This window comes from Mesocricetus auratus, unplaced genomic scaffold, assembly GCF_017639785.1.
Source record: "Mesocricetus auratus isolate SY011 unplaced genomic scaffold, BCM_Maur_2.0 Super-Scaffold_100047, whole genome shotgun sequence".
Lineage (NCBI taxonomy): Eukaryota > Metazoa > Chordata > Mammalia > Rodentia > Cricetidae > Mesocricetus > Mesocricetus auratus.
Window position 1 is genome coordinate 1161693 of NW_024429224.1, and position 18521 is coordinate 1180213.

At 49.8% G+C, this 18521-nt stretch overlaps 1 protein-coding gene across 5 annotated transcripts in view; it reads right to left on the reverse strand.

Moving 5' to 3' along the window:
* The window catches only part of Ttll11 (tubulin tyrosine ligase like 11), a 244964-nt gene that overhangs the window by 33707 nt on the left and 192736 nt on the right, over nt 1-18521 (reverse strand). For all 5 annotated transcript variants that reach the window (XR_005873187.1, XM_040735695.1, XM_021234061.2 and 2 more), the window contains 2 exons: nt 12515-12757; nt 1816-1922 (listed from right to left, as the gene is read on the reverse strand). Coding sequence is in view for 4 of the 5 variants with exons in the window: in XM_040735695.1 (XP_040591629.1) it covers nt 1816-1922; nt 12515-12757 (350 nt within the window). In the remaining variant the exon portion in view is untranslated. The remainder of the gene's footprint in view (nt 1-1815; nt 1923-12514; nt 12758-18521) is intronic.

Here is an 18521-nt window from a genome sequence, read left to right on the forward strand (position 1 = left end):
CTGTCACATGGGCTCACTTGGTCCTGACTACGTGTCCTGCGGTGTGCCCTCCTGCTCTCGGGGCGGGGAGGCAGGGGGGGGGGCGCTGCCAGCTGAAGTCCTACTCTCACCTTGCTGACTCAATGGCTGCTTTTGCTTTTGAAATGAGCAGAGCAGCAAGCCGATCAGCATCTTATCACTGCCCAACAATCAGTAGGAGGAAGTGGCCCAGGCAGGAAGCCGGGTGGGCTGATGGTTGAGTATTAGTCTACCATTTATGCCTCTGAGACTCAGTTTCCTCCTCTGTACAATGGACACAGTCAGGCCCATCTCTGGGATCATAGTCAGTGTCATCCATGTAAAGCGAGTGGTAGTGCTTGCCATAGAGAGCAAGTGGTATCAGGCGGCATCACTACCAAACACAAAGCTAACCTCAGATGATTCTGAGTGTCAGTACTTTGCAGGATGGGCTGGCTGCGTCCTTGTGGTTGGCATTTCTAGCCTACAACTGGGAAGGGGCAGATTTGCTCCAGTGGACACCAGTGATCGCATAGTTGCTCCTGAGTCTCCCCAAGCAGTAAGACTGGAAAGAATCCACTAACAAGGCTAACCTCCTTCAGTGGTTGGTAGTGACCCCAAAGGCACTAGTAGCCACTGAAGTATGAGCTCTCAGGGCCATCCGGAGAACACACACATACACACACACACACACACACACACACACACACACACACACACACACACACGAGAGGCCCCAGAGTACGAGACAGCAGGGCTTTGGGGCTGATGCTGGCAAGAGATGGCATAGCCACTTCTCATCTAGATCTCTGCTTCTGACTTCACGTCCTCTCCACCCACTCAGGGAACCAAGACACCAGTGCAGCAGGGGTGGCCTCTGTGTGTCTGAGTTGGGGGTGACAACACAGTAGAGGACATGGGAGATGGTGCCAGTGTGTACCTGGATCATGGCCACTTCTCAACCTCAGTCGCTAGAGCTGTTCACTGGCTGTGAAATGAGGCTCCTGACACCTGTGTGCTGGGTCACGGGGACACTTAATGAGAGAATCTTTGCAGTTTTGTGACAAGTTGTACAAATGTTGGTAATGGTTACTAGACTGCTCAGAGGACAGAGATGGGAAAGTCATCCACTCAAAGGTAAATTATCCTAGCAGAAGAATGAAAAACACAAAGAAAGAGCAAAGCATGGGCGCCGTAGTTAACGTCTTTGGTGTGGCATTTAAAGTTCACCACAATCTCATGCCCTTGTCCATGGTGCTCTTCTCTGTTGGAGCTAGTAGGGTTAGCGGGCCTTAATGGTCTTTTCCATGTGCTCCTGCTGGGATCCATCCAATGGGCTCTTCCTTGAGAGGTCTTCGGTGTCCTCCTGGGAGAAGGAACACCCCCATCCTAGTCCACCCCATTCCCGCTATGTTAGCATCATTTTTCGCGTGTCTCAACTCCACAGCATTCCTTCCAGGCAAGAGCCAAGCTCTCTAGTCTACCCAAGGCCTAGCCACTGTGTGCTCAGCAAATATATGCATGGCCGCAAACGAATAAATGAACAGCAGTCTACCTCCAGCAGTGACGGAGTCAAAGCCTTAAGCAAAGTAAATAAAAAAAAAAAAAGAAAGAAAGAAGAGAACAGGAAGAAGGAAGCTAATGGTGGGAGAGGCATCTGGGGAGGGGCTGTTTAGCCTTGGTAGCAGATGGTGCCTCAGGCCTCAATTCATCTTCCTTCTCCCCTCCGTAATATGAAAGGATCGAAGACACACGGACCCTTCCCCCCTCCTGTCAGGCCAGGGCCCCGAGGGATGGGAGGCCGCCGGCCGTCAGTACCTGAGTCCCGCTGGTCCAGGGTCACGGAGTTCCATCTCCTTGTGATGTCGATGTAGAGGATATCCACTGCGGCCATGGACAGGCTGCTGCTACTCAGCTTACAGTTCCTGCCACGACAGGGAGACAGTGTGTTACTCTACTGTGGGAGCTTCCGGCTCTCTTTCCTTCAAGCCCGTGGAGACTGAATTTTGTGCCCCAATGAGCCCCACTGGTGGGGTCTTTGGAGCTTAAAGAGGTCACGAGGGTGGGGCCCTGGCAGATCAATTAGTGTCCTTGTAGGAAGACCCTGAGGGGAGGAGGGCTTGCCTGCTTCCCTGCTCCACACCACAGAGAAAGCAGCTGCAACAAGCCCAGAGCGAGCCCTTGGTAGCCGCCTCTCTGCCAGGGCTTCAGCACTGGCCTCCAGACAGCAAGTCAGCTTCTGCTGTGTAAGCCACTGGAGCTGCTCACGAAGAACGTGTCTATGCTCCGGCCATGTTTTTCTCCCAGGAACTCTCGGAGCTCACTAGAGGAGCAGGGGGAAAGGTTTCAAGTGGGAACTGGGGGTGGAGACTGTGGCTTTAGTTGGGAGCCAATGAATGGCCCGTTGAGAGCTAGGCTGTGGAGACAGCCATTCTGGAGCCAGATCCTGGCTCTGCCACTGAGAACTTGGGCAAGCCACCTCCCTTTCTGGCCTGTTGACTCTAGTCTTTTCCTTGTGCTGGCTGTACCTCGAAAACCCTGCCCACTCCCAAAGGGGGCAAGGCTGTCTCTTCTTTCTCTGTATTATCATATTATTACTGCTATCATTGTTATTATTGCAATAGGGGCTCATATAGCCCAGGGTGGTCTGAAAGTCACTCCTGCCTCTGCCTCCCAAGTGCTGGGATTACAGGTGTGTACCACTACACCTTTTTTTTTTTTTTCAAGACAGGGGTTCTCTGTATTGTTTTGGAGGCTGTCCTGGAACTCGCTCTGTACACCAGGCTGATCTTGAACTCATAGAGATCTGCCTGCCTCTGCCTCCCGAGTGCTGAGATTAAAGGCGTGCGCCACCGCTGCCACCACCACCACCCGGTTACACCTGCTTTTTTTTTTTTTTTTTTTTTTTTGTGGTCCTGGGATGGAGCCCAGAGCCTCGTCCATGCATTCTACCAGCTGAACCCCAGCCCAGCCCCAGGAACTCCACAGTTAAGACACACTCTCCCTTATGTGCGCTCATCTTCTTACTGGCTATCTCAGGGTGCAAGCCCTGCCCTCTCCTGTCGGTGCAGGTAGCTGCTCGTCATGTTCTTATGCCCTGGCAATGAAGAGGCTCACATCATCACTGCCGTGTGGGAGCCGTTCCTCCCAGACCTCACCAGATGAGTCCTTGAGGCCAAATATGAAGACAAGAGGCTGCACATCACCTCTCTTTGTCACCCTGGCGGTTTTACACAAGCCCGGCATCAGCCACCCGCGGGCCCAGACACACAGGGGAGAGCACAGGCTGGGCCCCCATCCCTGGAGAGCCCTCCGGCAGGCACCGCGCTGCATGCTCGTTCCTGGTCATCCGGAGCCAGGGGGAGGGCAGATGCTTCTGATGCTCCTTCTGCTCAGGCGTGGGGAGTCAGAAGAATGAGATTTAAGTTGGATGCTGCGGTACGCCCAGTGCGCCCATCTAAGCCACAGAGGTAGTGTCTGGAGCCCCGCCCTCCACCGAGAATGGGCGGGTGAACAGCATCTAGATTGTGGGTAGTTTTCTTAAACTCATCTACACATCTCTGTTTCCCGATCTCTAAGGTGGAGGTAACACCTGCCCATATGGCTGCTGAGGCGGTGTCTGTGGGGACCTGTGTGATGCCTGGTGACACATGTCAGTCTCATGTCATCTTGCTCCCCAGTTCCCTCTCTCAGGCCACAAGACCAAGCTTTCATTGCCCACTGAGGTAACGAAACCCAGGTGGAGACAGCCTAGGGCAGCCACTGGCTTGTCCACCTCCCCTCTGGACATGATCGCTCTGGGAGGTGGGATTTGCCTCGGAATCCTGAAGGCTGGGCTCTGGCCCAGCTGTCGGGGTGTCCGAGCTGCACGCAACACTTTTAGATAGTTCTAATGCGTCACCTCTGTGCTCCCGGGAAAGTACTTCTCGACTGCCCGTTTATCATTGTCCCTTGTGTGAACAGCTCCACGGGCACCAGACAGGACCCTATCCAGATCCAGACCCATTCCTTAGCCAGTGGCTGTGAGTGCGCCAGCGCAGTGCCTGACTGAGAGTGTGCCATGCCAGCGTGGTGCCTGGCTGCGGGTGCGCCAGCGCGGTGACTGGCTGAGAGTGTGCCATGCCAGCGTGGTGCCTGGCTGTGGGTGTGCCAGCGCGGTGACTGGCTGCGGGTGCGCCAGCGCGGTGACTGGCTGAGAGTGTGCCATGCCAGCGTGGTGCCTGTCTGTGGGTATGCCAGCGCAGTGCCTGGCTGCGGGTGCGCCAGCGCGGTGACTGGCTGAGAGTGTGCCATGCCAGCGTGGTGCCTGGCTGTGGGTATGCCAGCGCGGTGACTGGCTGTGGGTGTGCCAGTGCGGTGCCTGGCTGTGGGTATGCCAGCGTGGTGCCTGGATGGGGCCGTTGCGCCTCTGACCTGGCGCACTTGCTAGCTTCCACTCCTTCTTCCCACACGTCTGCATTTTCCAGACCAACAATTCACGTCCTGTTCCATATTTCAATCACAAGGCGCCATGGCAGACTTCAAAGCCTGTCAGCGCGTAGTTACTGAGTCTGAGGAAAACATGTCAGCGGACGGTGGGCTTTTCATGTCACCCGTCACAGAGATGGCCATGTCTATTGGGTTCTGCTAGGGACGCTGCTCTAGTCTCTTTAGTCATGCTGTTGAGTAGGCTGCTGATTTCCAAAGCTCCATTAAGAAAAGCCCAGGGCCTTTCCTGACGGTCACACCAGTGTTCTCAGGACTACCTGCTCCTGGAAGCTGCCTGGCTTGCTCCATGGGTTAATGAAGGGTAAACACGGAAACTAACTGACCACTGGTATAGAGCTATTGTTCTTTTTTTTTCCCTGACAGGAAGAAAATAGACGTGTCAGACCTTTAACAGAAGCCATATTTACCAGGGAGAATTCTTCGTTTATCCCCTTTCCAAGGTAACCCATGCTCCCCAGCAGTACTACAGTCAGAGCAGAGGACCACCCCTGCCAACGGAAAATACTTAAAGAGATTTGGGTTCTGTAGGTTTTCTTGAGCACCATCTGTATGCAAGGTCCTTTCCTTCCTGAGGTCTCAGAGTCCTTGTAAGCACATGTGTGTGAGGGAGGGGTCCCCAGTCCCATTTCAGGGTTAGGACTTGCCCAAGGTCACACAGGTCAGATCTGTATCCCTCCTCCCTTGGAGACAGCAGAGGGTACAGGAGCTGTGGGGAGGATGGCCAGCCCAGGGTCCCAGGAAGAACCTAGGCTCAAGATACAAAATCGTGGTCTAGTGACCGAAGGGCTGGACACCTGCTGGGAAGCTTTGGGACCGGAGGCTTCTGGGAGATAAGCAGGGTCTCATGAAGGGAGCATCTTCTGGGCTTGTCCTTTGGCTGCCAGACATTCTGAATGGACTCAAATGGAGGCTAACATCAAGTCTTCAGAGTGAGGCTTCTCATCCATCTAGCCACGGGATACAGAACGCATCTTCTGCATGGTGTGCAGCAGTATTCAGGCCCGGTGGCAGGTGACACAGCTCTCAGAGCGTTGTGTGCAGGAGAAGGGGTGAGATGGCCAGGTAGCTCCAGCCACGGAGCACAGTCTCCCATCATGCCCTGGGGCAAGCTAGTCCAGTGCAGGGACGGAAGGGTAAATTCTGTCTTGGAAGAGCGTGCTGAGACATAGGGTGTGTGAGAAGATAGAAATGTTCTAGAAAAGGAGAGAAGGGCTGGAACCTTGGCTTTGCTGCATGTCTTTGAGCATGCCATAGAAGTTCTTCCTGTTTGTCTGGCTACCAACCAGAAAAGGCCCTGGTAGTGACCTCCGCGGTGACCAATGACAATCAAAGCCTTGCCTAGTTATGCAGAGCCAGCTGAAAGTGACGATTTTCCTGTATTTCTTGTTTTTTCTTTTTTTCAGAATGGAAGGAATCTGAGTACATATGATGGGAGAGAATCACAAATCATTCGAGTTCATTAGGAACCTGAGTGTGTAGGAAGCTTTGAAAAGATCGTCCCATTTCCTCTAACTGCCTACGTCTCATGGGAAATTTAGGGACCAACTCCTACACTCCACAAAATCCTATTTATAGAATTTCTTTTATGTTCATTCTTCTTTGTGACAAAAAGGAGCGGTTTTTCTTCCCCCCCCCCATGGAGAGGTTTCTATGAGGTAAAAGGTGAAGGACCCAGATTTATTTTAAAAAGGGGGAGGGGCAAATAACTATGCATTTGGGAGCAGAAGAGGTGCTTGTGGTTTAAAACATCTGTGGTTTTCAAGGCTGTGGAGGAGAATCCCACAAGATTTCTGGGAAGGGACAGTTTCAAAGTCACTAAGGAGCTAATGACAAAGGGAAATCTTGCTCCTTGTACTTGTATTCTAGAACATTCTAACATGTCATGCTTCTCCATGCTATCTATCCATTAGGAAGCATATTAATATCTCCATACAATAAAAAGGAAGTGAAAGGGAGAGAAAGAGGGGGAAATGTGTCTTTTAATTCAAGAGGAGGCCTGGGATCAGAAGCTGAGGGAGCGATGGCCAGGGATTTCAAAGTCTCAGCGTGCAGGAGCTGCGGCTTCCCAGCAACAAGCCTGGCTGCAGCCAACTGCTGAGTCCCTGCTGCATCCAGGGCACTATGGAAAAGTGTCCTCCATGAATTACATCTGATGTCTCCCCGCCCCAACGAGTGATCCATCGACAGCAGCCTCATACGGATACGTTTCTCTCAAAGGAAGGCTGCCAAGCTGAATAATCAATTAGACAGGTTTTATTTTCTGGAGAAAGAGAAGCTGCCACACCCTGGCAATTATTATAAAATGAAATTAAAAAATAAATAAATAAGAAGAGAAGCTCAATTCGCAGCGCTGATATGTGCTACTTGGCTCCTGAGGAAACCACAGTGGAGGCTGGTGGAGCCCAGACAAGAGAGTGACAGTTCCTTATTTCTCATTCTTAGAGAGGAAATGAGCAGAAGACGGCTGGGCGGGCATTAGCATAATTTGCTCTGAAAACTGCTGATCTATGCTGCAAGTTCTGAGAGATGGACACCAAAAATAAACCCAAGCGGACCGGGTATTATTTTCTCCCCTTCGAGCTCTCTTGAAGGGATGTGGAGAGAAACAAGAGTGGGGAGTAGATATGAAAGGCAGGCTCCACTTTGGGCATCTGCGTGGGAACCTTGAATGAAGCGTGCACCGTGCTGGGAATATGTCTGCTTCCAAGCAATCCTGGGAAGGGCACTTGGTTCAACTCAGCATATGGCATAAATATTATTAATTCATAACGAAGCAACATTTAAACCAAAGTGGAAAGGAGAGATAGAGAACAGTCGTTAGCAGGTGTGAAATTTAATCTGCAAGACTGAACATACCCAGATAAATTGGAAAGCGGAGAATTATCATATTTTACTATTAAGTTGCCACTGGGGTTTCTTGGGACATCTTTAAAGGCGGGGTCTGTTACTGAGCACGGTGTTCCATGCAATCCCTCCTGCATCCTTTGTTAGGAGAGGCATTTGCCGGGGAGGTCTTGCTGTCTGGGTCCGGCTGCTCCAGCTGCCTCTTGGCCTCCTGCAGACGCTCTCACTGTCCTTCTCTGCCACAGCTCCACTGACAGCCCTGGCTGGCCACAGATGGGAAGTGGCGGCTGCCACTTGGAAAAACTGATTTCTGGTGCAAACGCCTCCAACGATGGTGAGAATCACAAAGCCCGTCACGCCCAGACATTTCTCTGTGTAGCCTTGGCTGTCCGGGAACTTCCTCTATAGATCAGGCTGGCCTCCAACTCAGAGATCAATCTGCCTCTGCCTCCAGAGTAATGGAATTAAAGGCAGATGCCACCACCAGTCAGCCTAAGAAACTATTTATTTATTTATTTATTTATTTATTTATTTATGGTTTTTCAAGACAGGGTTTCTTTGTAGCTTTGGAGCCTGTCCTTAAACTCACAGAGATCCACCTCTCTGCCTCCTGAGTGCTGGGATGAAAGGCGTGGACCACTACTGTCCAGATAAGAAACATTCTTAATTCTGTTTTCTCTTCAGAATTGTGTAAGATGTGGAGACCCTCTTAATAGATGCCTCCTGGGCTCTCAAACCAAGTGTCACTCACTGGAGGCCTCCAAGGGCAGTCCTGCTTTGATGGAAGGCATTCTTTGAACACGGAGATTTTACATAAAAATAAGCATGCATAACTTCTTTTGAAGAGATCCAAAGCTCTGGTGACATTAAGTGTGCTAGCGATGGCTCCCTTGAGACAGCTTCTCCAACCACTTCCCATCAGGGCCAACACTGTGCTTGGGGCAGTGGGGAGGGAGGTTGTCATTCACCCTGCCTGAAGCACTTGAGACTGCAAGCCTCCTCGTGCCCCCAGATCTCCTCCCTCCACAAGTGAGCGTCCCAGAACCTATCCCTGAGCTCACCGAGCTCACAGAGCCTCAGGTCCACTGCAGCTTGGATTACACAGAGCCCTCACTTCTCTGCTTGGGCCGCCTGAAACCCTTCTGCTGTCTCTCCTTGCTGCCTTGGTGGTGTGTCCGTCTACTGCTCAACCAGTGACTGCTAGCCATAGGATAAACCCCGCCTCCTCCAGGAGGCCCCAATGGACTCCACTAGGTGGATACAACCTCCCCTGTTCTTATCTCCAGTTCTCTGCTCTGTTCGCAGCCCTTGCTGTGGAGCAGTCGGTCCCTGCTTTGCCAAAGGCTGACCTGAAGAGTCTGCTCCCATGTGAAGTTAGTCTGGGAGTCTTGGGAGAAGGGAGGCTTCTTTAACTTGTCCTCGAGTGTCCTATCTCCGTGTTTGGGAAGAGATGGGCCTGGAACAGGTGTCACAGGCCCTGTGCTCCTTGCAGATTTTGACAGTTTCCCACATGAAGTTCCTCACGTCCTTCAGTCCCTCCAGGTTTTAATGGGGACTTCTGTGTCATGGTGCAGAAGCTAGGCAGGCCCAGAATGCTCTTGCCTTGGCTCTGGTTCAGGCTGCAGACATGTTTTGCAAACAAAGCACATGGGCTTGCTCACTGCGCTTGTGTCCCATTGCTTCCACGGGCCCTGAGATGAGGGTCCTCTATGTTCTAAGGCTCAAGTAAGAATCACAAAGAGGCAGACACTGCCCAGCCGTTTGTCTTCTGCCTCCTTTTCATTGTGACGGGACAGCAACATGTATACTTAAAACAAGCAAGCAAACAAACTAGAGAGACGGCCCAGAGGTTAAGAGCACTGGCTGCTCTTCCAAAGGACCTGGGTTCAATTCCCAGCAACCACGTGGTGACTCACAGCCATCTATAATGAGATCTGGGGCCCTCTTCTGGCCTGCGGGGACACATGCAGGTAGAACACTAGATACATAATAAATAAATCTTTAAACAAACAAAAGCACACAAAAGACCTCCAGGGGCCAGCAGGATGATTCAGTGGATAAAGACACTTGCCACCCAGCCTCACCAATAACTTGAGTTCATTGTCTGGGATCCATGTGGTGTAAGGAAAAAAAACTGGTTCCTGAAAGCTGTGCTCTGACCCCCATAGGCATGCTATGACATGTGTTCACCTGTTCTCACACACACTAAATACATTAATGAATAGATACAATATAAAGTTGGTTTCCCAGCTTCCCATGTAACTAGAAGTAACCAACAAAATGGAGGGAGAAATCATTGCATATAGCATCCAGGGCAGCTTCTAAGAGGTCTAATTCATCTGGTGGTCGAGGCCCATGAGGACCTCCTTCCAGTTGAGTACTTAACCATGGTGGCTAGATTTTGAGCAGCCACCCTGTGACCATAGGGCAACCTTGAAACCGTCAGGACGTGCTTAGTGTGGGTCAGCAGAAAGGAGGTGGGACGTAGATGACATTGTAGAGGTGCTGGCCAGTTCTGGAGCCCCCTGGTGGCTTTCACGACCTAAGACACTTGAAGACACTATCCTATTATTGAGTATCAAATGCAATCCTGACAAGGGTCAAAAGCCCTCACCTGGCAAGCAACTCCCTTGATCCAGGCCTTGGGCCAGGTACCTTATGATACATTATACTTGACTCATAATACCATGCAAGGCAGGGCTGCTACTCACTGAGGGAGCTGGAACTTAGAGTCTAAAGGACACCTTGTCAAAGCCACACAGCCAGTGAGCAATATGCTTGGTCCCAGAGCCAGACCTATTAGACTCTAATGCCTATGTTCTTCCTACTCCCAACTCCCACCCCTGAAACTAACACAGTGCCCTTTTCAAGCCATCCCTCAGCTAGGACCCCAGGTTTGCTCAAGAGGCAACAGTGGCCACCAAGACTTGGCTTTAACATCTTACCAAGACTAGAAACTGGTGGCAGTTGCCATGAACTATCTGGAGAAACCTTTGGCAAAACATGGCTTCCAACTCATGGCGTCCAGTTATCTGAGGAGTGTGGCTTTGAGAGGCAGGGTAAGGATGCTAAACCAACAACAAAGGTGACAGTAATGCCAAGGGCTGTCAGAGACTTTTCTTTTTGAGGTGGTAACGTCACAGAGAACTGCAAATGAGCAATTCTCTGTTGGAACCAGATCACATTTGTTGAAGAGATCTAGGGTAATTTGTTTGGCATGGCTGTCAGGTTTGTACTAAACCATGTGCTAGGTCCTGGCTCTCTCTTTCTCTGTCCTCTGTCTCTCTCTCTCTCCTCTCCTCTCTCTCTCTCTCTCTCTCTCTCTCTCTCTCTCTCTCTCTCTCTCTCTCTCTCTCTCTCTCCTCCCCTCTCTCCCTTTCTCTCTCCCTTCCCTCCCTCCTCTGTGAGTGAATTTATAGAACTTTATGTAAATTTTCATGACATTCTTTAACCAATTATTGATCACTTGCCATATACTAGATGTTTCCCTGTGGTCCTCATTAATTCTATACACAACACACACACACACACACACACACACACAGAGGCATCCACACATGCACACACAGACACTGGCCTATGGGGCTTCATTCCAATCTATAGGCTAGAGAGCCTCAGGTCCAAGGATAGTCGCTTGCCCTGGGTTCATGGCTGGTGAGCTCACCTATGTTGCCCCCAAAGTATTCCAAAGGAAGGAGGCAAATGAATGAACCATCAAAGATGAACAGCAAGAGGCAACTGCTTGCTTGTAGCTATAGCAAAATTTCTTTGCTTCAGCCTCAGCCAGGTTGGTCCTACTGGGAAAATGCATGCTAAGAAACACAAGGCTGGTTGGGCTCCCATGAGCAATCCCTACTAAACATTGAAGGACCTGGTTCAAGGTGCCTGCTGCAGTTAGAACACAGCTTTGTTCTGTTGCTATGAAATGCTCGAACCAGAAGCAGCTTACACAGTCCGTCATTGAGGGAAGTCAGGGCAAGAACTCAAGGAGGTGCTTGAAGCAGAAAGCATGGAGGAATGCTGCTTGCTGGCTTGCTGGAAGATTCCTTCTCAGAGATGGTGTCCCTACAGTGTGTTGGGCCCTCCTGCGCAGGTTAATAATCGAGACAACCCTCACAGACATGCCTACAGGCTATCTGATTTGAATTTTCCTCTCAAAGGACTTTGGTTTGTGCCAAGTTGAAAACCCTAACTAGGACATCCCAAGGATTGCTGTTGTTGGAAGCATGCCCCTGGGTATGGTGTTACTGGAGTGGTAGCGTCTTTAGGAGGCAAAGCTTGTCGAAGGGCTTTTGGGCATTGGGCATGTGCCCTTGGTGGTACTAGCTCTGGAGGGACCCTGGGTTGTTATAAGAATGAGCCCAAATCCTGTTTGTTCTCTGGCATCATCTCTGGACATGATCTTTCTCCTGCACATGTCTCTCCTGTAATGTCATCTGCCATTAGACTCTAACTAACGAGGATAATCTAAACTGCTAACTTAAACTACTGTGAGTTATAAAGTTATCCAGCTTCAGACATTGTGTCATAACAACAACAATAAAAACGACTAACATGGTAGTTTACAATTCTTTTGCGTGTGTGTGTGTGCGCGCTCGTGTGTGTGTGTGTGTGTGTGCGTGTGCGTGCGTGTGCACGCGTGTGTCAGGATGGGTGCACACACCTTTGCACGTGTAAATGGAGACTGGAGGTTGATTTTGAGGGTCTTCCTTTACTCTACTCCACCTTCTGTTTTGAGACAGATTCTTCACTGAACCTAGAGCTCTGTACTTTTGTTATAATGGTTTGCTAGCACACTCTTATCTTGTCCTGCTCCCCGTCCCTGGTGCTGGAATTACTATTGCCACGCCTGGCTTTTAAGTGGGTTCTGGGGATCTGAACTCAGGTCCTCATGCTTATGCATCAAGATCATTACCTATTGAATTATCTTCCTCAGCCCCACAATTGCTTGTTTTAACGATGAACCTAAGATTTAAACGTCATGGTCAGAACATTCAGTAACTCATTTGACAAGAGTCTACAATATGTCAGGATCAGTGTCAACCTGAGGGGACGATAGATTCAAACAGGGTACCAACTCAACACTGTGGTCTCAAAGATCATTCAAGGGTCATGTGGCCATCAGATGAGTGACTGGACTCTGCCCTCTCCAAAGTTCAGGTGGGAGGAAGCTGGTCTCACTAACCTTATGAAGGTCCGAAAGCCAGTTGGTCCCAACTTCATTGTCCCCTTGATTCCCAGGAATCGGATAAACAAATTGGCCATCCTGTCTACCAGGCGCAGGTAGTTGAACTGCTTGGCATACTTGGGGAACACCTGCTTGAGGCAAATGGAGGGCAGGTGGGCTTCAGGGTTGGAGTCGGGATCACCGGTCAGCTCACAGCCCGGATCTTCCTTCCCGGGGAAAGGGTTCTCAGGATGCTGAGACCTGAAATGCAAAGGCACTCATGACGCACTGCCTTCCTCCGACGCCTTCCTTCCCTTGAGATGTGCAGTAGCCCCAGGGGATTGGCGTTATAATCTCTCTATTTTGTAGACTAGACGACTGGCCTCCGGGAAGGGACCTGTGGAGGCTCACACAGCTCCAATGCCTGAGCCCGGGGCAGAGCTAGGACTGGAAACATAGGCTTCCTCTACCCTGCCAGTCCGGCCTCGCTCTACACACGGCTCAAAGGAATACTCCATTGTGAGCAGTCTGGGTTCGATTCCAGACTCAGTCTTTTTTTTTTTTTTTTTTTTTTTTTTTGGTTTTTCGAGACAGGGTTTCTCTGTATTGTTTTGGAGGCTGTCCTGGAACTCGATCTGTAGACCAGGCTGGCCTCGAACTCACAGAGATCCACCTGCCTCTGCCTCCCGAGTGCTGGGATTAAAGGCGTGCACCACCAACGCCCGGCACCAGACTCAGTCTTATAGGTAGTAATTGAATAATTAAGAAATGGAAAAATCTCACTAACTGTTGGCGAGAAGCCACAGGTGCGGTTTAGTGACCAACTTGGGGAGACACTCCCATTCCCTAGTTCGAGGAACACAGACCATCTCCTGCCTTAACTGTTTATTCAGAGCTCATGCAGAAAATGACAAGTTTTGTGACCCCTTACCCTGTGTGTTTTATTCTGATAGGAAAGAAAATGAGTAGCCACAGACTTTTACCTATCCACCTGTAGCTGGAGGTGATCTCTGTCCCTCCTCTCTTCCAGCGTGACACAGCCCTTTCTCCACCCAAAGTCTGTCCCATCTCCTTGGTGTGTCACTGCCAGTTACCCAGGTGGGGAAAATCAGAATAAATGCCAGTTCTTCCTCTGTCTCCATAGTCAATGTCACCACAGTCCCCAAATCAGCTCCCACAGGCCAGCGCTCTCCCGTCTGCCCTGCTTGGACCATAGCACCAAGACCACAGCAACAGAAACATTTAATTGGGACTGGCTTACAGGTCAGAGGTTTAGGCTGCTGTCTCTGTGGCGGGAAGCGTGGGGGCATGCAGGCAGACATGGTGCTGGAGAGGAGCTGAGAGAGCTCCACCCCGGTCTGCAGGCAGCAGAAGAGCCGGTGACACTGGACCCCCAGTGACACACTTCCTCCAACAAGGCCACACCGTGCCACTAACAGTGCCACTCCCTATGGGCTTATGGGGGCCGTTTCCACTCAAACCATCACACCACGTTTCTGAGTTTGCCCTTCCCATTCTTCATCCTGGCACCTTTCATATTTAAAAAAAATTTAGTTTTGAGACAAGGTCTCACTGTGTATCCCTGGCTGGTCCTAACCTTCCCATGTAGCACAGGCTGCCCTAGAACTTGCAGTTCTCCTGTTGCTTTCTCCCAGGTGCTGGGATTGTGGGCATGTGCCACCATGCTTAGCACCGTGGCAGCCAGCATACCTGATGGGCTGCTTCCCCTCTAACCTTGTCTAAGATGCTGGCCTCTCTACAAGTGCCTCACCCTGGCATTTGCGCTTTCTTCCCAGACCCCTTGTTTCTCGCTCCTTACGGGCTGGGCACACCATTCTCTTCCAGGCTGTGACTCACCCTCACCCTTGCTGTCCATTGGTCTGACCCAGGGCCCAAGAGTCATGCCCCCGAGTTCCCAACTCCCTTCCTCACTCAGTGCTTCTCTCTTTTTCAAGCTCCACCCTTTCCCACCTCCTGTCCCACCCAAAACCAGGACCCCGGAAAAGCACCCGCCACCTGCTGTTGCTGTTCCTAAGACCAAATATTGAACACACTGTGCATGGTCAGTAAGTCCCATCTAAGCCAAAACCTTAAGACAGGCTACGTGTGATTCTTTTCCTTAATGGCCTTGTGTCAACACTCCGGCCTCCAGGTAGTCCCCACGCCAGGCCACTTTGGTGTCCCTGTACATGTCCCACATGGATCCATAGGGAGTGGCACTATTGGGAACTGTGGCCTTGTTGGCAGAAGTGTGTCACGTGGGGTGGGCTTTGAGGGTTCAGAAGCCCAAGCCAGCCCCAGTGTTGCTCTCTCTTCCTGCTGCCTGCTGATGTGGAGGTAGCACTCCCAGCTCCTTCTCCAGCCCCGTGTCTGCCCCCAGGCTTCCCCATGATGATAGTAGACTAAACCTCTGACCTGCAAGCCAGCCCGTTAGATGCTTTCCTTTATAAATGCTGCTGTCGTAATGGTGTCTTTTTACAGCAAGACAACACCAACTACGACACATCGGGAAAGTTTGCTTTTGACAAAGACATAAACTGTCAAGAAGAGTCTCAAAGCCATGATGCTCTGCATCGCATAAGCCCCTGGGACTGGGAAAGAAGCTTGGGAGACACACGTTGTGTTGGAAAACTCTGCCCAAGTGGTCCCTTCCTCGTATCAGTCCAAGGAGCCTGGTCACGCCTTCTTGCAAGCAGATCCTAACTCTGGCAAACCTCTTCCGTGTTTAGTGGCAGAGGGTCTGCATCTGCATGTGCAGACCCGATTCCTCAGGGTTCCCTAGGATGTGCAACTTCCCTTGGGCAGAAACGGCCTTGTCACCATCACCTTGGACTTCAGACAGCAAATCAAGGTCAGGTGGTTATTTTTCACATGAAATGAAGTATTTTCCCCACTGGGGGTGGCAGGTAAACTGACTCTCTTCCCAGGAACTAGCTCCTAAACTACCGAATGAGTGGCAGTGGCCGAGGTTACGAGCACTCAGGAGATTTCAGTTAAGGGGAAGGCGGAGGTGTGCAGTCCTGCACGGAGGGATGGAGTCAGCTCAGGGACCACTCTGTTAAGAAACCCGCCTCGAGGGTGCCTGCTCATCTGCTCTCCACGCACCGTTGTGAGGAGCCTGGGACTACAGCCGGCTTCCACACCGGGAGACAGGCTGAGCGTGGCAGCACATCTCTGAATAAACCAGGACTATAAATAAATCAGTTCTCCAGACCAGTTCTCTAGCGCTCTTCCTGTCTTTCTATTCCCTTATTCTAAAGCACATCGTGGACACAGGGGGGCACTAAATCCTGAACGCTATTGTTTAATTTTCAGAAAGATTTAAAAAAATATTGACTGCCATTAATTTGTTTCCTTTTGTTTTTTAAGAGCCCAACCCAAGGGTGACCTTGAACGTCTGACCCTCTGCCTCCACTTCTCCAATGCTGGGATTACAGGTGTGCACCACCACATCCAGTTTTACGTGGTGCTGGGGACCAAACTCAGGAGGCAGGCACTCCACCAACTGAGCCGTATCTTTAGCTGGGAGCTTTACGTATCAGATTATAAAAGTTATTTGAGTTCTTTGTAGACCTTTGAGAGAAGTATAAGGGAATCAAAATGGTTCCTAGTCCCACACCTTGAATGTAGGCGCTAAGAATATTTAGATGTCTGTACTCAGAGTTAGGATGACAGGACACATGTTTAAATTCTGTGTTCATCCAGTGTGCTTCTCACGCACATACACACAGTCTGTACTAACCCTCAACAGTAATGAAGTTAACATTCCCCCTCAGTCAGAGATTTAATGGCTGCATGACTTCTATCTGCCTAAGCAGAACCCAGTGCTCAGTCTCTTTGGGTGAGGTGCCTACTCTCCAAACACAGTGTTTTAGCTGCAAGAGGTTTTGGAAATTATCTAGGAAGACTTTTGTTGTTGTTGTTGTTGCTCTTGTGTGAAACATACATAAAAGTCACCATTGAAACCATTCTGAGGTGTACCAGTTAGTGGTATTTAGTTCTCTCATGACGTGTTATCATCATTGCTGCCACCTAGTTCCAGAACATTTCACAACAATGGCATTTCAGAGAAGACATTTTAACCCAGCTGGACAGGATTGGACCTCTGCAGTAGCAGGCTGTTTGAAAGAGCACATGGTCTGGGCGGCAGCCATAGTTTGAACCACATGACGATGGACTCTCATCACCTCCATGCCGTATGCTCAGACTAGTCAGGTCTTCCTGGAGGAGGAGGAGTCCCCTTCGGGAGGCGCCTCTGTCTAGCACTGCCCAGCACGCACATTTCACCTCTCCTGCATGGCATTCTGCAGCTGTGGGCGGCCCCTCCCAGACTCTGCTTTCCCCTCCCAGACCTGGGAACCACAGCTTCCCAGGGAAGTGGGTCTCTTCACCTGGGAAGTACTAAAGATGGAGCTGATGTATAGGAGGAAATAAAACCTGAGGAATGGCATCTTTGCTGGAGATAACTGCAATTATCACACTGAGACCCAAGCCATCACAAATACTGTAAAATTCCGTTTTTACTTAATAGCATTTTAATGGAAATGTCAGGCTTTTGGAATAAAAGTGACTGGTAAAGAAAACATAAATCAAGTTTACTAGTCTGTTGGGATTGTTTCTGGAAAAAAAATGAATTTGGTATATCCTTGACTCATTAAAACAGAGGAAAGAATCCCGGAATGCTTTATCTATTATCATTTTTCAAACAAAGTGGAATTCATTTTCATTAAAACTCAGAAAACCACACTTCTCTTTTTTGTCTGGAAACCTCACTGCTAGAAAATCTCCACTGATTATTGGAGACCTTCTACATGTCAAAAATTGCGCTAACAAATTTACCTTGGTAATCTCATTGTTTCCACTAACTGCTCTCTGAGGTAGGTGGAAACCACTGCCCCTTCACAGGGTGACCAGGTGACACTTGCCCAAGTTCACTCCATCATTTGAGGGATCAGCATTGACCCTAGGGATACTTCCCCATGTCTAAGCTGAGCTCACTATAAAGTTCTTACACTTACTCGATTTCAATCAAGTCAGACTTTTCTTCTTCTCTGTAAGCTATATATAGTCCTGGAGATTAACAAAAGCGGAGAGGCAGATACGGCAAGATCAAATCTTAGTTTCACGGAGTTGCTTGGATTCTCTCTAGAGGAGCAACTTCCATCTCTTGTTAAGAATGCCTTCAGCCATTTCCCACTCCTGACACTTCCCCAGAGGCCTCGGACACACCGGCGGGATGGACAGAGTTCCTGCTGCCCAGAGGCATGTGACTGAGTGGGAACAGGGTGAGGCCTGTACATGAATCACAGTGGTTAGTGTCATATCCAGAGGGCCACGTGGGTTTTGGTCCTGATCCGACTTCCAGAAAAGTCTGCTTGGATTAGTAGTGAGGGAGAACGTGGGAGATTTTTGATGCAATGGGAGGCATAATAGGAACTGGCCAGCAAAGGATATCAGCTAACAGCTCAAATCACTTATAGAGAAAGACATTAGAAAACTCCTGGAATAGTCTAGAATTCAAGGGAGTCAGACCTTTTGGATTTTCTGGGCCACGTTGGATAAGGAAGAATTGTCTTAGGGTATATGTCAAATCTAGGTTGTTCAACTCATGACCCACAGGTTTTGAGTACACACACACACACACACACACACACACACACACACACGTGTCACACACACACGCGTGTATGTGTGTGTGTGCATGTATATATATGTTTAATATTTGTAACTTTGTGATTCTTGTGACATGATGTTGATGTTGCATCTACAAAATTAATTCTTGAGACTCACATAATAGATTTATCAGAAAGATGAAAAATAATCTTGTGAGGTTTTAAGTTTATGATTTTGTGTTGGGCTGCACCCATCACTGTTCTGGACTGCATGAAACCCTTGTGTTGGACCACATCTGAAGCCTTTCTGATCAGTGTGAAGCCCTCTTAGGACATGAGTTGGACACCATGGTTCATCAACCATCTTGAAAGTGGATTCTTTGTCCTTGCTGCATTGGTGTCTCCTGAGAACT